Here is a 24,345-nt window from a genome sequence, read left to right on the forward strand (position 1 = left end):
GTCGAAATGATCATATTGGACCGAATTCTCAAAAACTGTATTGGTCCTGGACTGTTAGCCGGTTCTGTAAAATAATAGTAGCTGCCATGTACTAGCCATATACGTTGTCGATACTTAGTCAATACTTAGAGAAAAAAAAATTATTTTAACCTCAAGAGATCCTACATGTCATTTGTTTTTAATTATTTGTAGCCTAAAGTCATGCTTTGTGCGGGACATACAAATTCATATATAGCATATATTTTCAAAGATATTCCAGTGATTTAAACAAATACTTCTATTGAATTCTTTGCAGTAATTGTGCCATATGATCGTGCATTGCAATTTTCGTCTTACAACGGGAAGAAAGAGAAGTGAAAAAAATAACCCAAGTTTGTTTACGTAAAACTGGAAAAATGCTTTCGTATTCAACACTTATTTACAAAAACGTCTGTACAAAAGCGGGGAAGAAAATAGACAAAAATTAGAGAAAATACTGTTTTTAAAATTAATCCAGTTATAAATTGTACTGCATGGTAAATTTTGGACCAATATGATCATTTTAACAACCATACAACTACGGATCAGTATTGGCGAGCAGTATTGTCAATAATGGGTACCTACCGGTGTTGGGTCACTGTTGGGCCGTGTTGGCTTTCTTTCATGGAAGTGTGAATCAATTTTAAATTTTTTAAATCAATCACGAATTAAGGTACTATTCTTACTAACATTATTGATTTTAATCATAATTCTAAACTTCTGATCTGGCGCTCACATGTTTCCTAGCTTTGCTAACTCTGACTTTCCAGGAAGATGATTGAGAAATATTTTGCAACCGACTCAAATTTTTGTTGGAATGTGAAAGTATATGATGATGGCTGGAGCATAGCTGTCACGGATTATTTTTAAAAATCGTGACGAGAATACCTTTGTCTCAAACAATTACAACACAGTTTTGTATCCTTACACCTCTCCATTTTTTAAAACGCAGTGCTTTAAAAAAATCTCGACAGTATGAAATATCGTATAGTATCATAAAGTACTCCTTTTTAAAATAATATTTTAATTTAGGTTTTAAAAATCTAAAAATTTAATTAGTTTAGCAGTTTTTTAATGGTGAAGAACTTTGATTTCTTACTTCTTGGACAAACATTCAGTTGGGGTCCAACAAATTTTTTTTTACCACTGATAAATAAAAATCAAGAATTCATTATTTATTTATTAATTTTTAAATGATAAAAAAGATGAGATAGCAAAGATAAACTGGTCGGAAGTTACAGGTTCCCACCAAATCTAGAGATTAAAGTTTGAATACATTGAAAAAGGATTTATACTGCTAATTAATATGACATCATGTTCTACGTCTAAAAAGAAATTGGTATGGTAAAAATGGACGTTGATTCTTTAATGGAATCTCTTTACAACCCGTTAAATATTTGCATAAAAAATGTGTAACTTGTGAAACCTGGCTTTCTATGAATAATAAAAGAATGTTTTCCTCAATAATTAGACAAGTTTGTAAGCAAATTAAATACCTCAAGGACTCAAGGATATGATAGACTACAGAGTAGAAAAACAAATAAAACTGGAAAACTATAAGTACAGTACAAAGTTATGTATTTAAAAACCAAAAGATAAAATCTACAAACATTTTAAAACATAAGCTTAGTAAACATATGTTAAGAAAAAATTAATATTAGAAAGGATAACCTCAGACAAATAATATGAAGATACAAAAACTACGCATGAAAAACCCTACACGACAAAATAGTTGTGAGAGAGTAAGCTTAAAATAGTTGAGCTTACACAGATATATTTAAAACAATAAAACATAATAAAATCATAACTTAACACCTCGATGTGACTAATCACTGAAATCTTACACTATTACTAACAGAAAACTTAAATTCATTGTTATACATATTCTAGTGTAACAAGTTTCTTCAGGTATCAGATGAAGGGCAGCATACCATTATATTAACGAGGAATGTGGTTTTTTTACTAAAACAATCGTGTGCTGCCCTCCTCCAGATACCTGGAGGACGAATGCATCTTTGACGTGTTTTGAATTAATTAATTCAGGCTCGTATATATCTTCCTCTTTACCAGTTCCTAACTGACCTTCCGAGCCCATGCCCCAGGCATAGAGTGTTCCTGAAAAAAATTGTCGAGATTAATTCGTTATCGTATATTGTAGACATTAATTTTTATTTCGCATACTATAATTAGACTTACCAGTATTTGTGACGGCAAACGACTGTGCAGTACCAGCTGCCACGTCAATGCACTTTAAGTTTTCCAGCTTGGGCACTGGCATCAGCTCCTGAGCATCCTCGCATAGGCTCCCAAGGCCTAATCTTCCGTATTCCTTACGCCCAATTGTATAAACTCGTCCTTTATCGTTCACAGCGACAGTGTGATGCTGACCTGAGCTGATTTGCATCCATCTGTGTCTGCTGAATGTGTTCGAAACCTTAGGGTGTAAGGTTCTATCACATCCTTTGAGACCTAAAATTGAATGAAAAATAAGTTATTCGAATCAGGTCAAACATTTATTTTAAAAATTTTCTTATAAAAACTAACATACCGATCTGGTTATAATTATTAAGTCCGCACACGTACAGGTCGCCATTCCCTGCTTCAGCAAACGTGGAAAAGCTTCCCGCCCAGATGTTTTTAATACTGATATTCTTTTTTATGTTAAAGTGGACTTTCTCTGGGGTGAGGAGTTGGTCCTTTCCTCGTCTTGTGTGGCGGTCCACTTTCCTAATGGAAACTCTGCCGAGCTGGCCCTGCTCAGCACATCCCAATGTAAACACTGTGCCAGTGTTATCGAGTAGCACAAGATGGTCCGAACCAGATGATATTTTCAGAAATTTTTTATTTGGAAGTATGTTAGTCGGAGTCTCTTCTTTTTTTCTCGTCACCAGCCCTAATGTTCCATGCGAATCCTACAAAGTGAAATCATGTGACAATTTATTAAAATGCTTATTACTGCTACCTGAATTATTAGTTCTTAGTTTTTTTCATTATAAATTAACAAGCTTTCTCTTACCCGAAATGCTCCCCAACAATAAACCCTCCCATCTTCAAGGAGAGCGGCACTATGGGAATCACCCGCGGTTACTTGTAAAGCCCGCGCAGGTAACTCTACAAATCCCGGGGTAGATTCTCCACATTCTGTAGTGTCTCTCCCCAATGCCCCTTCGTCGTTGCAACCAAAAGTTGCAACGCGACCATCTTTGGTGAGGATTATGTTATGCATGCCTCCTCCAGCAATGGAAATTACATCTGTTAATTGCGAGACTTCCGTGAATCTTGTTTTTTCTAGGACTTCCTCTCCTAGTCCCAGCTGGCCAGTGTCCCCTTGGCCACATGTAAGTGTCGCACCACAAGTGCTCCCTTGTCGGCGGATCTCTTTAGCTACTGGATCTAAAAAATGTGAATTATCATTATCTGGGGAGTACTAGATTTTTGTTCGTCATTAATTTCACGGGACAGATTTATGGGCTTATAATGTTTGATTAACTTGTAACTTTTTACATTAGTTCGATCTAGAAAATTGTGTGAAAAACTGCATCTACGATATTATGGCAACCACAAAAAAATCCTGCGATAAGGTTCAAAATATGCAAAAAACTAGAATTCACGTACCCTCAATCTCCAATATTTCTTGTTTTTTTTTACAAGTCCTAGCCCGTTTTACGGGTATGGCTGACTTGTCTTGCGGTACTGAAGACTTTCGTTTAAGTGTGACTTTTTTTTTCGGTGGCACTGTTGAGAAATAGATAAACAAAGGGTTATTTATTTATACTTGAATGAATAATAAAGCAATAAAAGTAGCATATGTGTATGGTAATAGGTTTAAAAAATAAATTATCTAGTGAATACAGAAGTTTACACAATTGCGAAAGACCTTTCGAAGCTATGTCATTGAGCCAGTTGAACGATGACAATAAACTTATAACATAGTTTTTTAAAGAGCAACTGTAATCTACTCGTAATTTTTTATACTGATTGTAAGCTCTTTTAAGGCACAATACTGTCTTATATCAATGTAAGTGTGAAAAATACAAAAAACAATTACAATTTTGAAGAACGTGGGAGATTATCGTTGTTGAGTTGCAAATATAGGGTGAGTATAATTTCTTACCACATAATTTGTAAATATGTTTAAGTATTTGTTTGTCTAGACTTTTCGTTTCTTCTCATGTGTACAATAAAATTCGTTGTATGAATCGTAAAATAAAATTCCTTGTTAGAAAATCTGAATGAAAATTTAATATTCATGGCTCACCACATGCATTTTTTTTTTCCCTCAAATAGATTGTAATCTCAACAATTTTAAAAAATTCTTGTTTTAAGTTATGTTAATTATTTTCAATCCGAGTGAAAATTACGGGATTAAATCAAGTAGAATTACACCTATGTGCTTGAATTTCTTGATAATTTCTTAGGCAAACGGTATTGCAAATATCCGAGTTTTTCGTATATCGTTTTTTTTTATTGTTCTGTAGAGTTATGCTTAAAGTTTATTTTATCTAAGAAAACCTTAAAAAGTAGAATAAATAGTTCCAACAGAACGTCATATAATTTAACAATTTTAAGGCACACAGAAATTATTTGAAAATTTGAAGCAAGTTGAGTACAAAGATTTGTAAAATTCCGTGTTATTTAATCAGTCACTAACAATTTATCTTGTGGTTGGTACTATTTTTATTTTTATTCAACTAGCCAAAGTGATCACAGCATATGTAGGATAAAGAACTTAAGTGTAATATGTTGTAACAGGCACACTGATATGTAAGTATTGTATTACAATTGAAATCAGGTATTTACACCCAATAAGGTATTTTCACTACGTCATTTAAGATATCATGTATTATGTATATTATAAGTCATAGTGCACAAAAACTTTTGATTAGATATTGATAAAACCAATAAAACGTAAACTAGTCTTGGGTCTGGGTAGAATCCCGTGTGCGACAGGGTAATAGAGCACACAATAAGGTGAGTTTTTTTGTAATTTTTGGCTAGTACATTTGATATGTGTATGTTTAAATAGAAAAATCTAGGTTATTTCTTAACCTCCGAACGTGGTGCGTATACTATTTTTCTGTCTACCCTCACCAAAAGAGCTGATTACCTGTTTTGAAGCAGGTCAGGCATGAAGCACTTTCAGCGGGGGTGTGCAGAAAATATTTTTAAATTTCTTTGTGTTTTGATCGAAAGTATAACAGAAATTTTTATCAATAAAATTATATACCGGGTGTAGAATACGATAGTGCTGATTATTAATAAAAACTATGATTTGTAATTGATTTTTAAAAATATGGAGTCCTTTCACAATCCATACAGTTTTATAAGAAACCGTATATAGGATGGCCCTACCGTCTGGAAACGTTAGAAAAAGTACGCTGTGGACATTTCTCTTTTACTTTTTTAGGATGTGGTTGTTCAGTGCCAATCCCTATATTTGTGCAGCGTGAGGTAGAGCCTGAGCACAGAATAAACAGAGCATATCAAATTTATTTAAGTTTTTGTTTTTATTTTAAACGTCAACATTGGTTGAACTTTTCTATCTTAATTTTATGCTACAGCAGATATGTCATTTCTACGTAGTATCGATAACAGCTACGAGCAACCATCACCGTGTTGTGTATGTACCTACTACTACATCTAATAAATTTTCGATTGTCTGCAAATGGCTAGACAATGTACACGAAATCTTGACAATTAATGATCTAAATTATACTACTTTTTACTTTTTGACTAATTTTCTTTAGGATTTTTTGGTATCCAGACATTTGTTACAATATGCAAGGTATTCTTCATGTACAACTTGATGAATAATGTATTATTTACTTTAAGACTATAGCTTATTTTCAGTAGATATTGTCACTGTTACGCTTTGAAATAATTAGTTCAAGAACAATAAAAATTGTAAGCCATAATGTTAAATAGAAATATCTTCTGAAGTACCTTGACTTTTCCTTAAGATAAAATAAGTAAATCTTCCATAAGAGATGGTTAGGGATTAAAATAAATTTGATATGTGTTCTCACATAAAAGCAGGAGACAGTAAAATGACGAAAACCATTGTTACATAACGAAGAAAGAAATGCTAAACTGAATATTGTTTTTTAGAGTTCGCTTTTTTGCTTACAAGTTATATAACTGTACCCTACATTTACACTAATCGGAGTGCTCAATCGGGCAAAACGATGGCAGCTGTTTACGAAAAAAGATGTTTCAGTAGATTTCAGTGAATTAAAGAAAAATGAGTTTAAATTAGAAGACAAAGACCCGATAGTACACCACTATTTCAAAAATATTGGTATAGTAAGGAAGTTATTTCTGGACGTTACATTAAAAGACGTAGAAAAAAAAAAATAATAACTGTTATCAACAAACAAACAAACAAAAAGTACTTCATATGGGTCAAGCTCTTACTTATTTACTCAAATTGTTCCTAAAGTAATTGAAATTTGAAAAATCAATCACATTCAATAGAAAGAAAAAGTTTTATTAGTAAATGATTGATTAAAACATGTGACATTGAAAAATATTTATAAAATAGAAAAAACCAGAAACTCTGTTATCAGATGTCTGGTCAATTAACGACTGTTATTACAGTGTCTTCTTCATTTTTTTAATAGACTTAACGTTTTTTGTAAACATTTTTACAGATGTAAATAACTCATACAAAGTATCTATTTTTTACGAGTAAGATTTCACATTTTTAATAGAATCCTAATACTAATGATTAATATGTTTAACGTACATATTCAAATGACTGGAAACTATTTATTAATAATGCATAATACTAATTCCAAGTCTTATACATTTAAAAATTATTACTATAAATTTAGTAAAAGGGAATAATTTTAATCTGTGAAACTTAATTATTAAGTAAGACGTAGAAACATTAAGAAACTTTTTTTTAAATCTTACATTAACATCGTAAAATTGACGTATTGCAGATTCCAAATAGTTTATGTATGTATGAAACTTGCAGTAATCACACTTAAATTCTAGATAAATCACCTTACAAAATTTCAAAACATTTTGCCAGACAATTTTTTCGAATCGAATCACAAAAAATTTTATCGTGGTCTCTATACAAGACTATTCATTCTTGATTATGTTTAATGGAATATCTTCCAAGTAATAATTTAATTAACATTACAAAACTAGGTACTAAAAAACTATCCTACTATGATCATAAGAGCAGGGAGAGAAAATGTAAAAGAAATATAATCAATGTTGTATGTGAACGTACGTATACGTAAATATCCTTTCAAAAATATAAAGTTGTGGTGTATAATATACCTTATTACTTTTGTACAAGAATATTTCCGTTTTTATAGATGTTATAAAATAGTACGCCGTGTTTACATAGAATTAATGTGTTTACTGATTAGGAAAAAATTAAAAACTACAACAACTTTTTATACTCAAGTTCACAAAAAAGTATCGCTTGTAGTTGGAATAAATTGTTCATTTAAAATGACGTTTAAAAATAAAAAAAAAATTAGTTTAGAATTTTTTTCAACAACATTTAAAATAAATTATATCTACAGTCTAATCATAGAATTCCGTCTTAACACACCAGGCTTGTAAAGCACATAATTTAATAAGTATAGTACGCTCTATTATAGTAACATACTATATTATGTTTCCGAAACATTGGATTTTTGAAAAATCTTTGTTTTAACCCGAACCTGAATTGACTACTTTTCGAAGCCAAATCTGAGTTAACTGCTTTTTCAACTCGGATTTTAAGTTGGCTTCTTCTTCATCAACTAGGAATTGTTTATAAAAAATACAGGTGACTTGAACTGTAGCAACTTCATCACCCAATATTTTTAAGTGAGATAGTTGTATGTCACGTAACCAGGTAATGCCGGTGTGATAAGCGATCTTTAAAATAATATTGGTATTTTTTGTATAAAGAGCTGGTCTTAAGTTTATTTTATTAATGCCATGATGTTTAAAAAATTTGAAAAATTGGCAGAGTTAAGTTTTTAAAAACAAGAAAGAAAATCGATGGGCGAAGTCTTCTTAGTATACGGTTACATGTATTGTGACCATCGGTCATATAACTACATAAAAATAGACTCATTTTTGTTTGTTTGTTACAATGTAAGTTTAAAATTAGGTGCTTATAAATATCAAGCGCACTCGCGCATTAAGTAGGTAATTTTCTGGGAGCTTGCTACGCAGCACATCCCGTACCGTCGCCCGCGCCGCAGTCACCAAGCCTAACGCTAGCACTACATGGGAGAATCACAATATGTGACTTGAAGCGACTACCTGTCTCTTTCTCTGGGACATCAGTATCATAAACAAGGACAGCGAAGATTCATATGCCGCCCTAAAACCGAGGTTTTATGTTGCAGCTAGAAGAGAGACCTGGCACTCTAACTTTGACTCCCTTGCTTAGAAGGCTACGAGGCCTCTCTTTCCAATTAAAGAATCAAATGATAATGCTGTCAAAAATTGAGAATAATTTTAATGAAGGACTAAATAATCATAATCAAGTAAACCTTTCACAAAATTCGGATTGTAAGATTGCAAAAGTTCTAAGAAATTTAGCATTGAAATACAATTCTCCACCCACTCAGATAGACTTTTATTAAGCGAATTAAATAGCTTTTACCTTTACTACCTCTTTCGCATAAGACCTTGCTTAAGAAAAAAGAAGCAAAGCAAAATAGAAATTTTCAAATTTAATATGTCAAACAAAAATGATATGTCACAAATGGCATACTATGGAATGACAAATCAACTAAAAAAAATCATCAAACCTCAGTTACATCTGAACAAAGTGGTAAAAATACAATTTAATATGGATGGATTGCCGTTATTCAAATCCAGTTCAAAAGAATTCTGACCTATTGTGTGCAGAGTATCCATTTCATATAGCTGTACAATAAAATTTCGGAAAACCTAAGTCAATTGGATCACATTTTTTAAAATTCACGGAAATATTATGCGATGAACTTACTAACTGAAATGAGATAAATAAAGCATTTTTAAGTTGTCATCATGTGTTTTGTCTGTTACCGTCCGGCTAGATCTTTAATTAAATGTATTAAAAACCATTGTGATTGTTCGAGTTGCGAGCACTGCATTGAAAGTGGTATTTACTATAAAAAAAAGTTATAATTCCTTATTTAGAAAAACCCCTTAGGACAGATAAATAATTTCATGACAATCAGGACCGTTAAAATTATATAGGTATTTCTCCATTGAAAACAATTTCTCAAGTCGACATGATTTACCATTTTGTCTTGGACTTCATGTATCTCTGTCGTATTGGAGTCACGAAAAAATTATTAGAAACTTGGGACTCGAGAAAAAAACAAACTAGATCGTGAAATAATATTAAGATTATCTGGCCACTTTTGTAATATTGGTAGCCCCAGGTACCTCGCGAATTCCAGAGAGCTACGTGTTCTTTAGGTGAACGAGGAACGTGGAATGCGTGTGAATTCAGATTTTCTTTTTATGTATTGTGGGTCGGTTGTGTTAAAAGATCTCTTACCAATCGAGCTTTATAAAACTTTTTTATTATTACTTGTTTCAACTAGAATCTTCAACTGTCACGAATTGTATGACAAATACTTGAATCACGTAAGAATATATTCAAAAATTTTTGTTAAACCCATCGCTAAAATTTTTGGGCAAGAAGTTATAACTTCTAACATGTGCAGTTTGATGCTACTATAGCTGACGATGTCGAATACATAAATTGCCCGTTATCGGACATTTTAGCGTTTTGCTTCGAAAATAAATTAGAAAAATTTAAAAATGACATAAATAGTGCGAATAGACCATGGGCACAAGTGAGTATTAGTTTATAGCAGCATTTACAAAATATTTTTATAGACTCAAAAGCTTTTTAAATATTGCAGCACAAAAAATTCACCGATAACATAATAATCGAGCAGCTTAACTGTTTAATTTTTTTTTATCACAAACAAGCCATTAGATAACGTTGGATTTACAAAAAAAAACAAATTATTTAAATCGAAAAAATTTACTCTACAAATAAACTAAAGAGTAATGATATATACCTGTCTGGCAAAACGTTTATGATAAAAGGCAGTGCTTTTTATTGTCCAGATTGTCCAACAAAATCTTCTATACTGAACATTTTTGAAGTGAAAGAGTCTGATGTGAATATTAATGATTTAAGTAATGATGAAGAGAACATAAATGTGAAAAAAAATTCCAAAAATATTATTTGTAAATTAAGATGTTTGATTAAAAAAATTCGTCGGAATAAAACCTTGAATATGCAATTAAAAAATTCATGCAGAGATTTAAACATAAAATACGTTAAACCGACTTTAGATGTTAGAGCTATACATGGAATAGCACAAGCGATCTCATCGACACTGCGCTACACCTAAAATTAGCTATAAATATGATTCTTATGAATGTTTTAGAATTTCAAGAGTATCACTTAAGCAATTCTGATTGGGATTTCTTACAGGACTTAGTATCTTATTTATAATACTTTCAGCAGGCAACTGCGATAATTTCCAATCTGGTTTGGATAAGTTAGCTAAGCATTATCGCAAATGTAACTGGATGTATATTGTTTTTTTAATTTTGGAAACGTGTCATAAGTATAAGGGTTTCGATGAAACTGCGTGGAGTAAAAAGTTAAAAAAAGTAGCTTTACAAAAATCTGAAACCATTTACAAAAAAGACTATTATAATGTGTATACGAAAAATTTTATTCAAAATTATACTGCAACAAACGAACCGAAAAATAACTACTTAGATTTAAGGTCAGTGTACTCTGTTAAAATAGACAACAGTGAAATTAGAAAATCGAAATTAATAACTACTGTGACAGGCTCAGGGTTCCCGCGAAAAATCCTATGTTACAATAGTTAAAAGAAGTGAAACAAGAGTGAATTCCTATTTTATCAAAGATGGCCAGAGATTTTCTTGCCATCATGCCAAGTTCAGTTCCAGTTGAGCGGCTGTTTTATGCAGCCTCTGATCTTGTCACAGTAAAACGATGTTCTTTAAGCTATGTTTCTATTCGAGTCATACGGTGTATTTCCTGGATAAAAAGCGAATTTAAACAAAAAATTAGCAAAGTACCGTTGTAGAAAACTAACAACAAAACTAAAATTTCTTCAATATAAAAATATATTTTGTCGTTACTTTAAAAATTTCAATAAATTATTAGGTGTAATAATATTTAATTTGATATCACAATTAATCCAGTCATCTAAATATAAGATGTTACTACATTCATAAGAATCGATGTTTCAATATATATGTCAGATCTAAAATATTTATGAAAATATATATATCTTTAAATTTATGTTAGAACTACATTCTTTATTTATTTGTTTACCGATACCTTTTATTTATCTTACTGTAGCGTACTTTTTTCATCTATCATAATTTTAATTTATAAAATATTAAAACTATGGATATTTAAAGACAAGATCAAGATTTTTTGAACAAGAACTTTTACAAGAAAAGACAATATCAAGATCACATGCACAAGAAAAACTCGAGAACAAGGCAAGACTTGATTTGTGAGTATTTGTCGATAACGATAATGAAATGCTAAAAATATCGTATTGTCTTGTCTTATGGCAGCCCTAAAAATTAAAAATGATAGATTAATTAGTTTACGAGCTGCCAAATGATCAAAAAGATTTTGTCATACCGTTTCTCCATTTAAATTTAGTAGAAATTTAGTGTATTTTTCATCATTGTAAGAAATGTGTATAAAACAAAGTTACTTTGTAAGTCATGTATATATATTTACCAAAAATTTGACCACCCACACGTTTTTTATGCAAGAAAAGTAAATACAAAAATTTTTTTTATAATTGAGTTATATTTTCCAATATAATTATTTAGAATTCATCTTTATATTGCATATTGTACGTCAAATAGTATAATTCATACTTGTTCAGTCATTTCTAATGATTGCATCTGATAAAAAAAGCCATGTTCTACTGTCAGTCAAGAAATTATGCCCAAGTATTGTAAACAGTCAGATGTCATGTAATTTTGAACATTAGAAACATTACACGAGAAACATATTTATTGTGCAGTAATTTAGACGATCATTTATTTATTGAATAACTTAAAGACGTGTGTAACATTTGCAAAGACACGTTTGTCATGACAACATGATACAAAACTTAACCACTGTCATACCAAGAAAAAGTTACGATTTTTTGGTTATTTTTTTTCTTTGATGAACCTAACTAAATTAAGGTGGCTTGGGCGATTTATCAGGTTGATCAAAACCTCCGAAATTCTGAAATTATATCAATAAAGTATACCAAATTCATTTGCGATAAGAAAATACTGGGGTTAACAACTTAATTTTTTCGCAAATCACTTCTAAAAATTCACCAATTTAACATCTACTTTTATGGACAGTGGTCACAAAATCAACTATATCTGCGAAAATCTTTGATTAATCTCAAAAATTAAAAATGGTTCTTGTGTATTTTTTTACAAAGAATCTATTGAATTCTTTAAAATATAGGGTCATGGACTTAACTTAAAAAAAAATCAGAAGAAAAGTATTAAATATTAATCTAGCTTGATTTGCAACTTCTCCAAATTTACACAATTATGATTTCACGGTACTGTTACGTAGAATAAAGGAGCTGGTAAGGAGGTGCGTCACGAAAAGAACTCAACTCGTTGGTCAATTATTTATTAGCTTCTTGAAGGCAGAGGCGTGTGTGTTTCGCGCGGTGTTTTCTACTTATCGTTCGGTCTCTTGCCTAAAAGACGCTCGAGTGCCCCGATTCGTGTCTCGCAGGGCCTTATATAAGCTCGTTCCCCGTATTGGTATCCTTTACTAGCGTTGGCTTGTTGTTACTAGGGTGAATCAGTCTGATATGCCCAGCATATGGTACGTGACAGTACTTTTCTGGGAATTTCTTGATCTTGTACTTTGGTTTTAAAATTTTTTAAATTTTATCTTCTAAAGTAAAAGGACTTTAAAGAAAGTATTAAGATAAAACTGTAGGATTAAAGTTTGTGAGCAAATCAAAAACTTTGTTGCGACTACTACAGCAAAATAAACTCCACTATATGCGATAAATGATTAGTCACAGTTGTTCTGATACTAATAAAACTAAAAAGTTGATTTGAAATGTGGAAGTACTAAATACTCGTTCTGAAAAATTGTTGTCCTCGTTTCTTTGTAAAACCTCATAGAATAGAATCAAACGATCATAATGTACTGTACGGGTAAGTCCAGAATCATGCGATACAATCTTACAAACGTTAGTTACGTACATATCGTCGGTTGTGTACATAAGCCACATAAACGGGCTTTTTGTAGGACATTTTACATTTTTCTAACGTAATGCCATTTAACATTTCATAATTTAATGTAAACGATATTTATTCACACGTTAATGAAATATAGTTAAGCCTTTATATGATAAAAATTAATATGAAAAGTATTTTTCATGCTGTGTGCAACACAAATATCGTGAATAAGATTTTTTCTTACATGGGTGGTGTGAATATTGAGTATATAAAGTTTTTTTTTTTTTTTTTATATTATAGTGCTCTACGTCCGGCTCCTTCAATAAGGGCACTACTATGGGCACTTAGCACTTTGGAGAAGGAAGGGAAGAGGGATGGGAGGCCTGCCATTACTGGGAGGGGGGTAGGGGGAAATTAGGCAATTATGCTGCGAGGAGGTCGCCTAAACCCTCCTCAAGGAGCATTGCGTGGTGAAAAAGCACATATGAAAAATCACAGAGGTACTTGCCCGATAAGTCGCACTGGCCGGGAATCGAACCACGGTCTCCCGCGTGTCAATCCACGACCTAGCCAACTGAGCCACCGCGCGCTCAGTATACATAGTTAATTCTGCCCTTGGGTAAAACGTACTGCTCAACCGTATAAAACTAAGAAGTAAACATGTAGAGTAAATTTGCCCTGCGTATTGTATAAATTGTCTTCTGAGTATTAGATCCCCTTATAAATTCTTTTAACTTTCATATTTAACTCTTAACTTGTGTAAAATAGTAAATAATAAATAATAAAATAATAAATTTTTTGCTTACCACCACTGATACCATTATTATTTAATTCACTTTCAAAATTTCCACGTTTCTTTTAATTTTTTTTTTTTAATTTGGAGAAACTTTTTATTTCTTTTTCTGTTGGAAGAACTCATTTATTCTCATTTTCTCTTATTCTGAACTTAATTTAGAAAAAGTCCTATAAATTATTAAAGTATTTTGTTTTTTTAATTTCTTTAATATTTTGATTAAGTGCTTATAAAATTTGTTTTATAAATTATTATAGTTGAAAATTCAAATTTATAGGTACAGATTTAATACTTAATTATCGTTAAAACGCATACAGATATTAGATATTTATCAACAGCAAAAGGGCTATAAACATCAAACAATCGTCTTAGGCCCTTAGGATTAGGTGCGTAATTGCGCAAGTCAAACGCGCAGTTTTACCGAGACGTAAGCCAAAAACACCTCCGGAGCCACATTTATTCTAAGTCATCCTAGCGCTGCACACAAAAACTGTTCTAGTAGGTTAAGGAAGCTCAGGAGTATTATTCAAAGGGGTGAGGAAGAAGAGCACCCTGCCAGCGCAGCTTGGCCCCCTTTACCAAGTACTCCCTTTTGCATCCAGTATACTCAATGTTTTACGTATGTTTGATGTTTGCACTACCAATCTGTGGGAGTGCCTTGTAATTTTCTTAAAGCAAATAGTGTAACCATTCATGAATTGTCTATTTTTAGTATAAAAAAAATTTTTAACTTAGTATTAGGGTGACCTGATTTGGTCAAATAGTGTTTGTGTGGAAGGATGTGTGAGCGTCATCGAGTTTTTTTATTAATTCAAGTAATTTTGATCTAAATTAGTTGCAATCTTATTCGTTACTTCGATTTGAATGCCTAAGCTAATGGTTTAGGTTTAGGTTTAGATCAGTTTCATTAAAAGAAAACTTTTAAATAATTTTTAGTGCAGAGCTCCGAGACAAAAAAAACAGTCTTTTGGCGATAACTTTTTTCACATTCATTTTACACGTTTGCGTTCAAACATGAAGATGTAGATTTCGTTGTAATACAACTTTTTTGTATCATGCACTTTGCTGAAAATTGCAGTGTGGATACTTTATACAATAAAATATACATCAAAACAACGAAAATAACGTTTTCGCCCTCTTACAGAATAAATTCAAATTCTACAACAAAATGTCAAGTACAAAAGTTGTAGGACTCATGAAAATAAATCTTTTTTCTGCAGTAAGTGTTTTCCTAAGTGCCGTATTAACGAGTGAATTGATGGACATCGTTTTAAAATAGTCAAAAAACCATTTTACACCATGTAACTTTCCAACAGCACATTTTTAGATCAAGTATCTAACATGAAAATTGTAGATCTTCTTGAAATACAATTTTTTGTTCTGAACAATTTCACTTATAATATTGTTATTAAGATACTTAATATCAAAAAACTTTTAAAATGGCTGTAAAAGCAATTTTTAGTTTGAATTTAAAGTTAGTATTTTGATACTAATACTCAGTTGGATATGATAATAAAGTAATACTCAATAGGATTTTGTTATTAAAATGAATTTTTTTGCTTTGGTACCTTTAGGATTCGTCATGCTTTACATGCAAGACACAGTGTTTTGCATAAATATAGCCACTTGTTTTTTGTTTATCCTAAACGCTGTAGATCTCCTCGTTAGTAGGTATGGTGTAATGTTACCGTGACATCTGACAATAAGGAAAACAGTGTCCGGCTCTACGGTGTAAACGTACCGTGCCGTCGGACAGTTAGAATTAACAATACCTTGAATTATTTTTCCTCGAGTAAACAAATTCATATCACATAAACAAACGATTTAATATGGTAAACCGTAGTCACAGTAAGTGACACTATGACAACCACAAGAACAAAGACAAAACTAGCATGGAACAAAAAATCGTAAAGTTCAATTTAATTTCAAGAAAAACTGTTGCTAATGACGAAACAAATAACTTATTCTCTGTTGACGATTATGTTTTTTATAGTGTAAAGGTTACGCTAGGAACAGTATATATTATTTTTTGAACCTCCTTAGCAAGACATATCACGTCAGAGATTAAAAGTAATTGGGTTAATTCAATGGAATCAATATGGTTAAGTTAACTCGTCCATAGTAAAAAATCAACAATTACACGATGTGTATGAAAAAAAAAAACTAATTAAGATGGAGAAAAATAATCAGAGAAAAAATAACTGTCCTATTAACTAAATAAGATGAAAATAAATAATGGATTATTGCGTAATCTAGCATGATACGGAGTAACGCTGTACTTAATTTCATTGCAACAACAAAATAGAAAGTCGTACAGTGTTTTAAGTGTCATCATTGAAAAGTATAACATTTCGACCTCACTATGGTAAAGTTCCACGTCTAAATGTCAGTATAAAAAGCCACAGTGATTTTTTTTGTAAACCGTAACTTTATTTGTATTGTTTGTAGGGCACTTTCTTATTAAATTTGCGGAGAAGTTCTAGCTATGCAATACAATTTTAATCAATACTCAAATATTTAAATAAATTATTTCGTTATTAATAAAGCCTAAAACCGTATTCATAGTGAAATAAACGGTTATTTTTAAAAAAACATAATTTTTTCTGATTATCAAAATATATGATCATTTGACTGTGTAAATTTAATGACAGTCATTGGAGATCGCCTAAAAAACTTGTATAAACAATCCAACTTTTTGCCTTTTTTTAATTGCAGATTAAATTGTTTATGAAGTATTGGGCGGATGGGTTTGATTTTTGAAATGCTATTTTTATATGTTTAGAGTAACATTTGTAAAGTTTGGTCATCCTAACTAACTTGCGACAGTAAATATTTAATAAAAAAAATTTCGCAGAATTTCGTGTTATTATTTAATTTGCAACTTATTTTATGGTTGTAGCGTATCCTTTATTTTTTAAAATTTAGAGATCTAAGTAGGCTACAACTTTTAGATAAAACGTTTTTTTGTACGACCCATAATTTTTTGAATGTTTAATGAAAAGTAAAGAAAGTCCGATTTCAGGCTCTGAATTGTTCATAACTAATTTGACTTCCAGCTCTTTTGTTTCAAATAATATATATTACTTAAAACACTATTACGATGAGATGAAAAAAAGAAAAACGTTAGGACTTTTCGATCTGAATGAACCTCCTAACATTTAATTGTACTGGTCTATGAAGTTGTGAAATGATGCCACTATTTAAATTATTACTAATTTAATCTGAAAATTATTTTAGGACAAAGGTATTTTGTATGCTATATTTTTGATAAAGTAGGCAATTACAAAAGAATAGCTTCATGCATTAGTAATTTTTAAATTGCTGTATTTCTTAGGAAGTAATTATTAGTCCCATCTTAAAGATCGAATGCCACATAACTGAAACATTGTTATTCGTTCTGTAATTGGACGACAATTATGAAGAGCTGGGGAATTTGAAAACGAGTTTAAAAAAATATAGTTTCAAAAGCTAATATTTGAAATAATTAAAATTTTTTTCATCATACTGCGCTGAAAGTAGGAACTTTTGTCCCACTTCGCGGAACGAAAATCCCGTCTCTCGGCGCAGGATTGATGAAAAATCGTATACTTACAACCCACCCACGGGAGGAAACAAAGAATTCCTTAGATCGCATGATTATCGCCCTCGGCTTCGTCTCGGGCGTCAATTGCCTGCAATCTGAGACATTCTTTGTTTTTACTCCCTAGGTAAGTAATATACTAATAATGTAAGATAACTAATTAATTAATAACTATGGATTTACATACAGCATATGGTTATTGGAAAGAATTATTTTAAGTATCGATTTTGTTGAATCAGAGTAATAATTAACTTAAAAAATTAGTTAGCGTTGTTAAAATTATCTGGAGCTGGGTACTATTTGATTTGTTCGCACTCTTAAATTCAACTGTCATTTTTGGAATTACTATATTACTTTATAAAGTTAAGATCCTTAAGTGTTTAGTATGGTATCTAAAATTAGGAAATTGTTGATACAATCATCAGTTTGAAGAAAGAATCAGAATAATAGATAGAAAAAAATAATTCTTTTTAATTTTGACATGAAACAAAATGCAGAAAAGTTACTTTGTTCGGTTGTACGTTAAAATTAAGTAAAAGAAAAATAAAGGGCGCAAGTGCTTCTGACATAACTTTGAACGATTTCTAAAAATATATCTAGCATACATTAAAGAACTGTAAACATCACGAAGTAGCTGGTAGTATAATATTAATGCGTGGAAAATGTACTGGTGTAAGTTACTTTTGTAGAATAATTATAGTAGGTACACCATTGCTCTATACTGCAGACTTTGACTACATCCAGTACTTTTTAATATGAATAGTATATCACTTATGAAAATAAATATGAAGAAATGCTATTTTCCTAAAAGTATAAGTGACATAATTACTTTTAATTAATATTTTGGGAAAAGCGATATCATGTTGTCTCGTTATCTGTTTCAACTGACGATTAATTCATACTTAACTAAACAAAGCATTGCTAAGTGCAGTCTCGAAAACACATCAATTTTGAAAAACAGATTAGTAAAATTAAAAAAAAATCTTATCCTTGCACAAGTTTCACAAGTATAATATTCTGTTTTCAGACGTTGGTAATTTAAAAAAATCATCTTTTAATTAAAGGTTTTTTTTGAAACACTCATTACGAATGTGCTAAATTTTTATTTTGTGTTGAGCAACAACGTGACGATGTGTGCTTTTACATTCTCCCTTACAGCAATCTTCTTGAAACATTGTAAAAAATCTCAATTTTTTCGAAATAATTTTTTAAAAACTCTCATATCAAACTGACTTACTACTGTACTACGTTCTCTAGGAGCTTTTAAAATAAATCACAGTTAGCGAAGTTCACTAACATAGTATTCACCAACAGCTTATCTATATATTTGAATCCCATATTTGATAGAAATAATACTAAAGCTAAAGGCACTTTTTAATGCAACTTACTCTAGAAAATTATGATCCATAAGACACAGACACATACTGACTCATAGTTTCGCTGGTATTACGTAATTTTTGTGTATAACAAAGCTTTTTCTATGAAAAAGCAAAATGAAATGGTAGTTTTTGTACCTGGTGGCACATATCGCCAGCCCTGGGGGACTTCTTGTGATTGCTTTTATTGGATGCTCACCAGGTGCAAAAGCCTATTTTTTCTATTGAGGGCGCACTTAACGTCCGAATGTTAAAGAAAAAAAAACCCCTAAGGTACTAAAAGGTATTTATTTGTACAGTGACTTGATAACAGTAACTTGATAATTTATTCAAGTGTGAATCTTCTAACACTGATATAAATTTTGTTTTTAAATTATTCAATTTTAGACACTAACAAATTATTAAATATTTAGAAGCATATTCTTCAGATACCAACCAATGATAAAACATTTAGAAATTTTGGACTATTGAAAATACGCAAAAGACTTTTGTTCAATAAAGTTAGAACATCAACTTAATTAAATATTATAATAACCTGTACTTACCATCAGTCTGCATAAAAACTCGTTTTACGGCTCTGGTTTTATCCTGCAATTCGACATTAGCGGGCCGTTTTCTTCCAACTTTTTTTTCCGGCTGCACTGTAAATCAAAACAAAAAATACAGGATCATTTAATAATAATTAAGTTTATAAAGGAAAGAAAAAAGGCATATATGCATTACTAATAGTTAATAAAATAAAAAAACTGGTTTACACTTACTCTTCAAAGATGCCTTTTGAAGTTTCAAAGTTGAGCTGCGAATACACTTCTAAGTAGTTCAAATAAATTTTAGTTGCTCTGAGCGAGGCAGTACTAACACTGAAGTCCAAAGCTGGTCTCTTGCCACAGTAATGCCACGTGGGGTGGAGTCAAGTTAAAATTTGTCGTGAGTGTGAGAAAAATAACACGACATCACTGTCTCAATTCACCACGTCATTGTTCGTTGTTAATAGGTGATTGGTCGCCTAGAAGCAGCCAAATGAAATTTCATCACCTGACTACAGCAAACAAATTGGTGGCTTTGTCAGGTGAGTGATGTAGTTACTAAAAAATTTCTGTTTGGGGAAAAGCGATATCATGTTATTTGTTTCAACTGATGATTATTTAACACTTAACTAGACAAAGCATTGCTGAATGCAGCCTCGAAAACACGATACGACTATAGCTTTAGTATATATGGCTGTAGACTTTCACAAGCTTCTAAATGAATTTGTTATCATCAACCGTTACACTGATAATATGGTTTTCTTGGTAATCCTCTTGGGAAATTTTTTTGTCAGTGTGTGAACGCCTGTATAAACTTAAAGTAAAGACATTAAGGGCTTTTTATGATTGTAGCCAGACTTTGCATTTTTTCCTTCATTAGTTATACAAATATTAAAATTTTGATTCTTAATATGGGGGTAAAATTCTCTATAATTAAACAGTGGGTTTTGCAAAACTAATTCTAGTAACCCAAGCTGTCTTTTATGTTCTTGATCTTGTATAACACATATGGTAATAATCATAAGCATTTGTCCAGTTGTTTTTCCTACATACTGTTTTTTAACTCTATAATACAAAAACATGAATAATTTATTAGAAAAATACTACATTCTTGTACGCTACTGGATAGTACTCATATTTTTATTCCCTATAATTTGTTATTATATGGACGATCATTTTTATGAAAAACCAAAATAAAAGGTATTTTTATACATATACTTTTCAATCACTATCGGCGATCTTATGGCATCAATATGTTCATTATGATTTGCAATATAAAAAATATGTGATAAAAATGTTTAAAAAATTCATATTTATCTAAGTATTAATCTTCTGACAGTGATACAAATTTTGTATTTAAACTGGACCTACCTGGCTATGAGACTACCTATTTTTCCTTCACTTTGCTGTATATTCTGGACCAACGCGAAAAAGTTGGACGTATACAAAAAGGAAATTCATTTTAAGCAATATTTTATACTGTCATATTTCAGTTTCTATCTGACCCCTTGTTTAAGTACTGATTTCGAACATCTACATAGATTTTGATTTAATTTAATTTGCATTGTAAACAAAAAATGTCTAAGGTAACTAAGTAGATCTTGTACTAGGTGATAAATGTCCTGAAACCTGAAAGACACTGTGAATTAGGGCTCAAAGAACTGCTTATAGACTTGCACGTTTGCCCTGGTTAGAGTGTATGAGATGCAAACTCAACTTTTACTACTGAGGGCCCAGTTTAAGTGTAAAGGTGAAAAACGATCGTTTAATATCAAAAAAATAACTTTTTATACTTATTTAATTATATACAGGCTGTAAAACAACTCGAAATAAATTTTTCTATTCAGGAATTTTAAAGTGGGATGAAATCCTATACAAATGTCAGGTTGTGTCAATTTTAACTAAATTATAGTACATTAGATTGAAAAAAAAGATACAGAAGTAAAATTTTGTTCTTAAAATAACGTATAGTTTCTTCATTTCCTTAAACAATCATTACTAATTTTTTTCATACTACTTTCTAATCAGAGGTTAAAACATGGTGTCATATCGATTAGCAATGCAAACACCTTGCCCATGTCAGTAATAAGTGCATTACACTTCTAACCTGGTTTTAGTAACCTGAAACTTTCAACCAGTTTATCTTTGTCATCTTACCTCCTTTAACGTTTATTAAAAATAAATGAATAAAGAATTTTTCATATTTTTCTGTATGGTGGGAAAAAAAATTTGTTTGACCCAAACAAATTGTTCGTTCAAGAAGTAAAGACCCCAATTGTTTCGTCTATTAGAAATTTCAATGTTGTCATAACTTGTTGCATGTAAAAATGGTGAATATATGTTTGGGGTGTCCACTAAAGCGTCAGCATTAATATCCAGTCCCACTTGTGACATAGAGTACTTTTTCACGACATGCATTAATGGTATCACTTGGTTTAAATTTGGAAAAAATTGAGTGGTTTGATGAAATGTCATTTAAATTGTCCTTGATTTTTTCGTACAAGAAAAAACAATGTTTTTGAAGGAAGGAATATCAAGTTAATTTTAAAGCTAAGAAATATCAATTTATAGCATCTATCAGAATTGCAACAAATATATGTTGTAAATAAATTTAGTGTGAAATCCAACCTTTTTTAATTGGATTTTAATAATATCATGAGTTAAATTACGTGTTCCACTATCCAGTGAAATTTGAACGTATCATTTTTTGAATATAAATATAAAATTCTCTTTAAGAAACAAAAAAGTTTTGATAAATAGTTATAAAACAAACTTGTTTTTTTCGCTACGACAAAATAGACCAGAACTTGAGGAATTTTTATGTGCATCGTCTACCCCCTATGGGTGGTGTGTGTTGATCCTAATATTAACTAGTAACTCCTTTTCCAATGTTTTATTTACTCTACAGATAAATCTATGATCCTGGTCTCATTTTTCTTAACTAATATTTGACATCGAACCCCTTTTACGTTTTTTATTAATCCTAACGCATCCTTAACTAGTAGTGCACCTACCAGACACCCATGTAGCTGACATCGAGGTGGTCTCTGAGGCCAGCAGTAAAGCGTAAGAAGTAATCTAAGCCTAAAATAACTCTGAAAAAAATTTTTAATGGGCAAGTTAACCCTTGACCAAGATTTGAATCAACAGTCTACTAATGCGCCCGAACCTAAGAGAACTTGTATTTCCATCTTGACCAACCGAGCTAAGACTAAAATAAAATACATTATTAAATAAAATACATTATAAAAAAATCGGTTTCTGGCAAAGTGTGACGCAATAGTAGTATTCCTACGAGTTCGAAAAGTCTTTGCTTGCGAACCGAGAGGTTTGCGGCCCGAGCCGAAGGTGAGGTCCGTAACGAGGTTTGTAAAGAAAACTTTTCGAACGAGTATCGGAAAACTGCTTTTTTGCCCGAGGAAGTACCAGCCTCCCAAAACCACCTGAGGGTGGAAAAGTACTTTTCCGTCCGTGGGCACAAACCAAATCTGCAGGGTATGAAGACCAATTACCAAAATTAAAAAGTTAAAATAACTGCTATAATGATTGAGGAGGTTCCGGCAAAAATTAGAAAATGTTAAATAACGCTGAAAAAAAATCAAGTTTTTTTTAAGAACATTATATGTTGAACTTTTTCGATATTTTCTTCCAGACGTATTTTCCAGAAATAAAATCATTCTATTCTATGAGTTTACGTATACTCTTATAGATTTTAGTTTCTAATTTGTATTGAAACTACAATTCCATTGAATTAAAATTTTTAAATAATATTATAAAAAAAATCACACAAAAAACTAAATAATTTTTTTTTTCGAAAACACTCGGTGAGAACTCATAAAATAACAATTAACTGTTAAATAACAAAAATTTTTCAAGGCAGCTGATTATTTATTTGTATAAATTAGTATTAAAAGTTACATAAAATAAGTGAATTTATTCAGTGTTGGTAAATGTACGTCTATCATCAGTTGACTTTTTTGGAATAGGCATCTTGATACACAGTAAAGGTTATAAAACTCAGCAAAATTACCCTGATACAATAGGCGGAAATCTTAATTTATGATAGCATATTGTAGTACGATTATAGCAATTGACAAATACGATTGCCCTGGCTGGTGGAGGAATGCACAACATAATCCGGGTAAGAGAAAGCTTTCTTTAAAATGCAAAAAATCAAGAATTAATTCCGTAGGTAGTAGTAGTAAGTATTGTAATAAGTTGTCACATGTAGTCACATGATTTAACTTTGTAGCATTCACATGGAACCTTAGGATTGATTAAGAGAAAAAAGGAATGTACTCCAGTCAAAGTACTTCCGAATAAAAAATTTTTAAGGATTGCATCCGGGTCGGACCATCTGGTGCTCCTCGACAACACGGGAAAAGTATTTACGTCTGGCTGTGCTGAGCAGGGCCAGCTCGGCAGATTATCAGAAAGAAAAGTTGATCGACATACTGGATTGGAAAAAGACCATCTTCATTCTCAGACCAAGTTATTATTGAAATAAAAAAGAAAATATTTAAAATATTTGGGCTGGCAGCTATGCCACTTTCGCCGAAGCAGAAAATGGTGACTTATATGTTTTTTTGACTAAACAATTACAACCAGATCGGTATGTTAATTTCTATAATAAAATTCTTAGAATAAATGTTTGATATAATTTGAATCACCCATTTTTTACTTAATTTCAGGTCTCAAAGGATGTGAAAAAACTTTATACCTTAAGATTTCGCACATGTTTAGTGGACACAAATGGATTCAAAGTAGCTTGAGGCAGCATTACACTATTACGGTAGATGAGAAGGG

At 31.3% G+C, this 24,345-nt stretch overlaps 2 protein-coding genes across 2 annotated transcripts in view; both read right to left on the minus strand.

Moving 5' to 3' along the window:
* Positions 1 to 24,345, minus strand: part of LOC149373693 (homeodomain-interacting protein kinase 2-like) — a 35,783-nt gene that overhangs the window by 8,355 nt on the left and 3,083 nt on the right. The gene's annotated exons all lie outside the window — the stretch shown is intronic.
* LOC149373694 (regulator of chromosome condensation-like) lies at positions 1,902 to 19,992 on the minus strand. The gene is made up of 7 exons (XM_089595959.1): positions 19,774 to 19,992; positions 19,558 to 19,653; positions 3,634 to 3,753; positions 3,035 to 3,411; positions 2,567 to 2,930; positions 2,215 to 2,487; positions 1,902 to 2,133 (listed from the first exon to the last, which is right to left on the minus strand). Coding segments are annotated over exons 1-7 (1,413 nt in total). The 5' UTR covers positions 19,775 to 19,992; the 3' UTR covers positions 1,902 to 1,951.

This window comes from Copidosoma floridanum, unplaced genomic scaffold, assembly GCF_036245765.1.
Source record: "Copidosoma floridanum isolate Cflo_tuat_1 unplaced genomic scaffold, Cflo_Japanese_pri ptg000029l, whole genome shotgun sequence".
Classification (NCBI taxonomy): Eukaryota; Metazoa; Arthropoda; class Insecta; order Hymenoptera; family Encyrtidae; genus Copidosoma; species Copidosoma floridanum.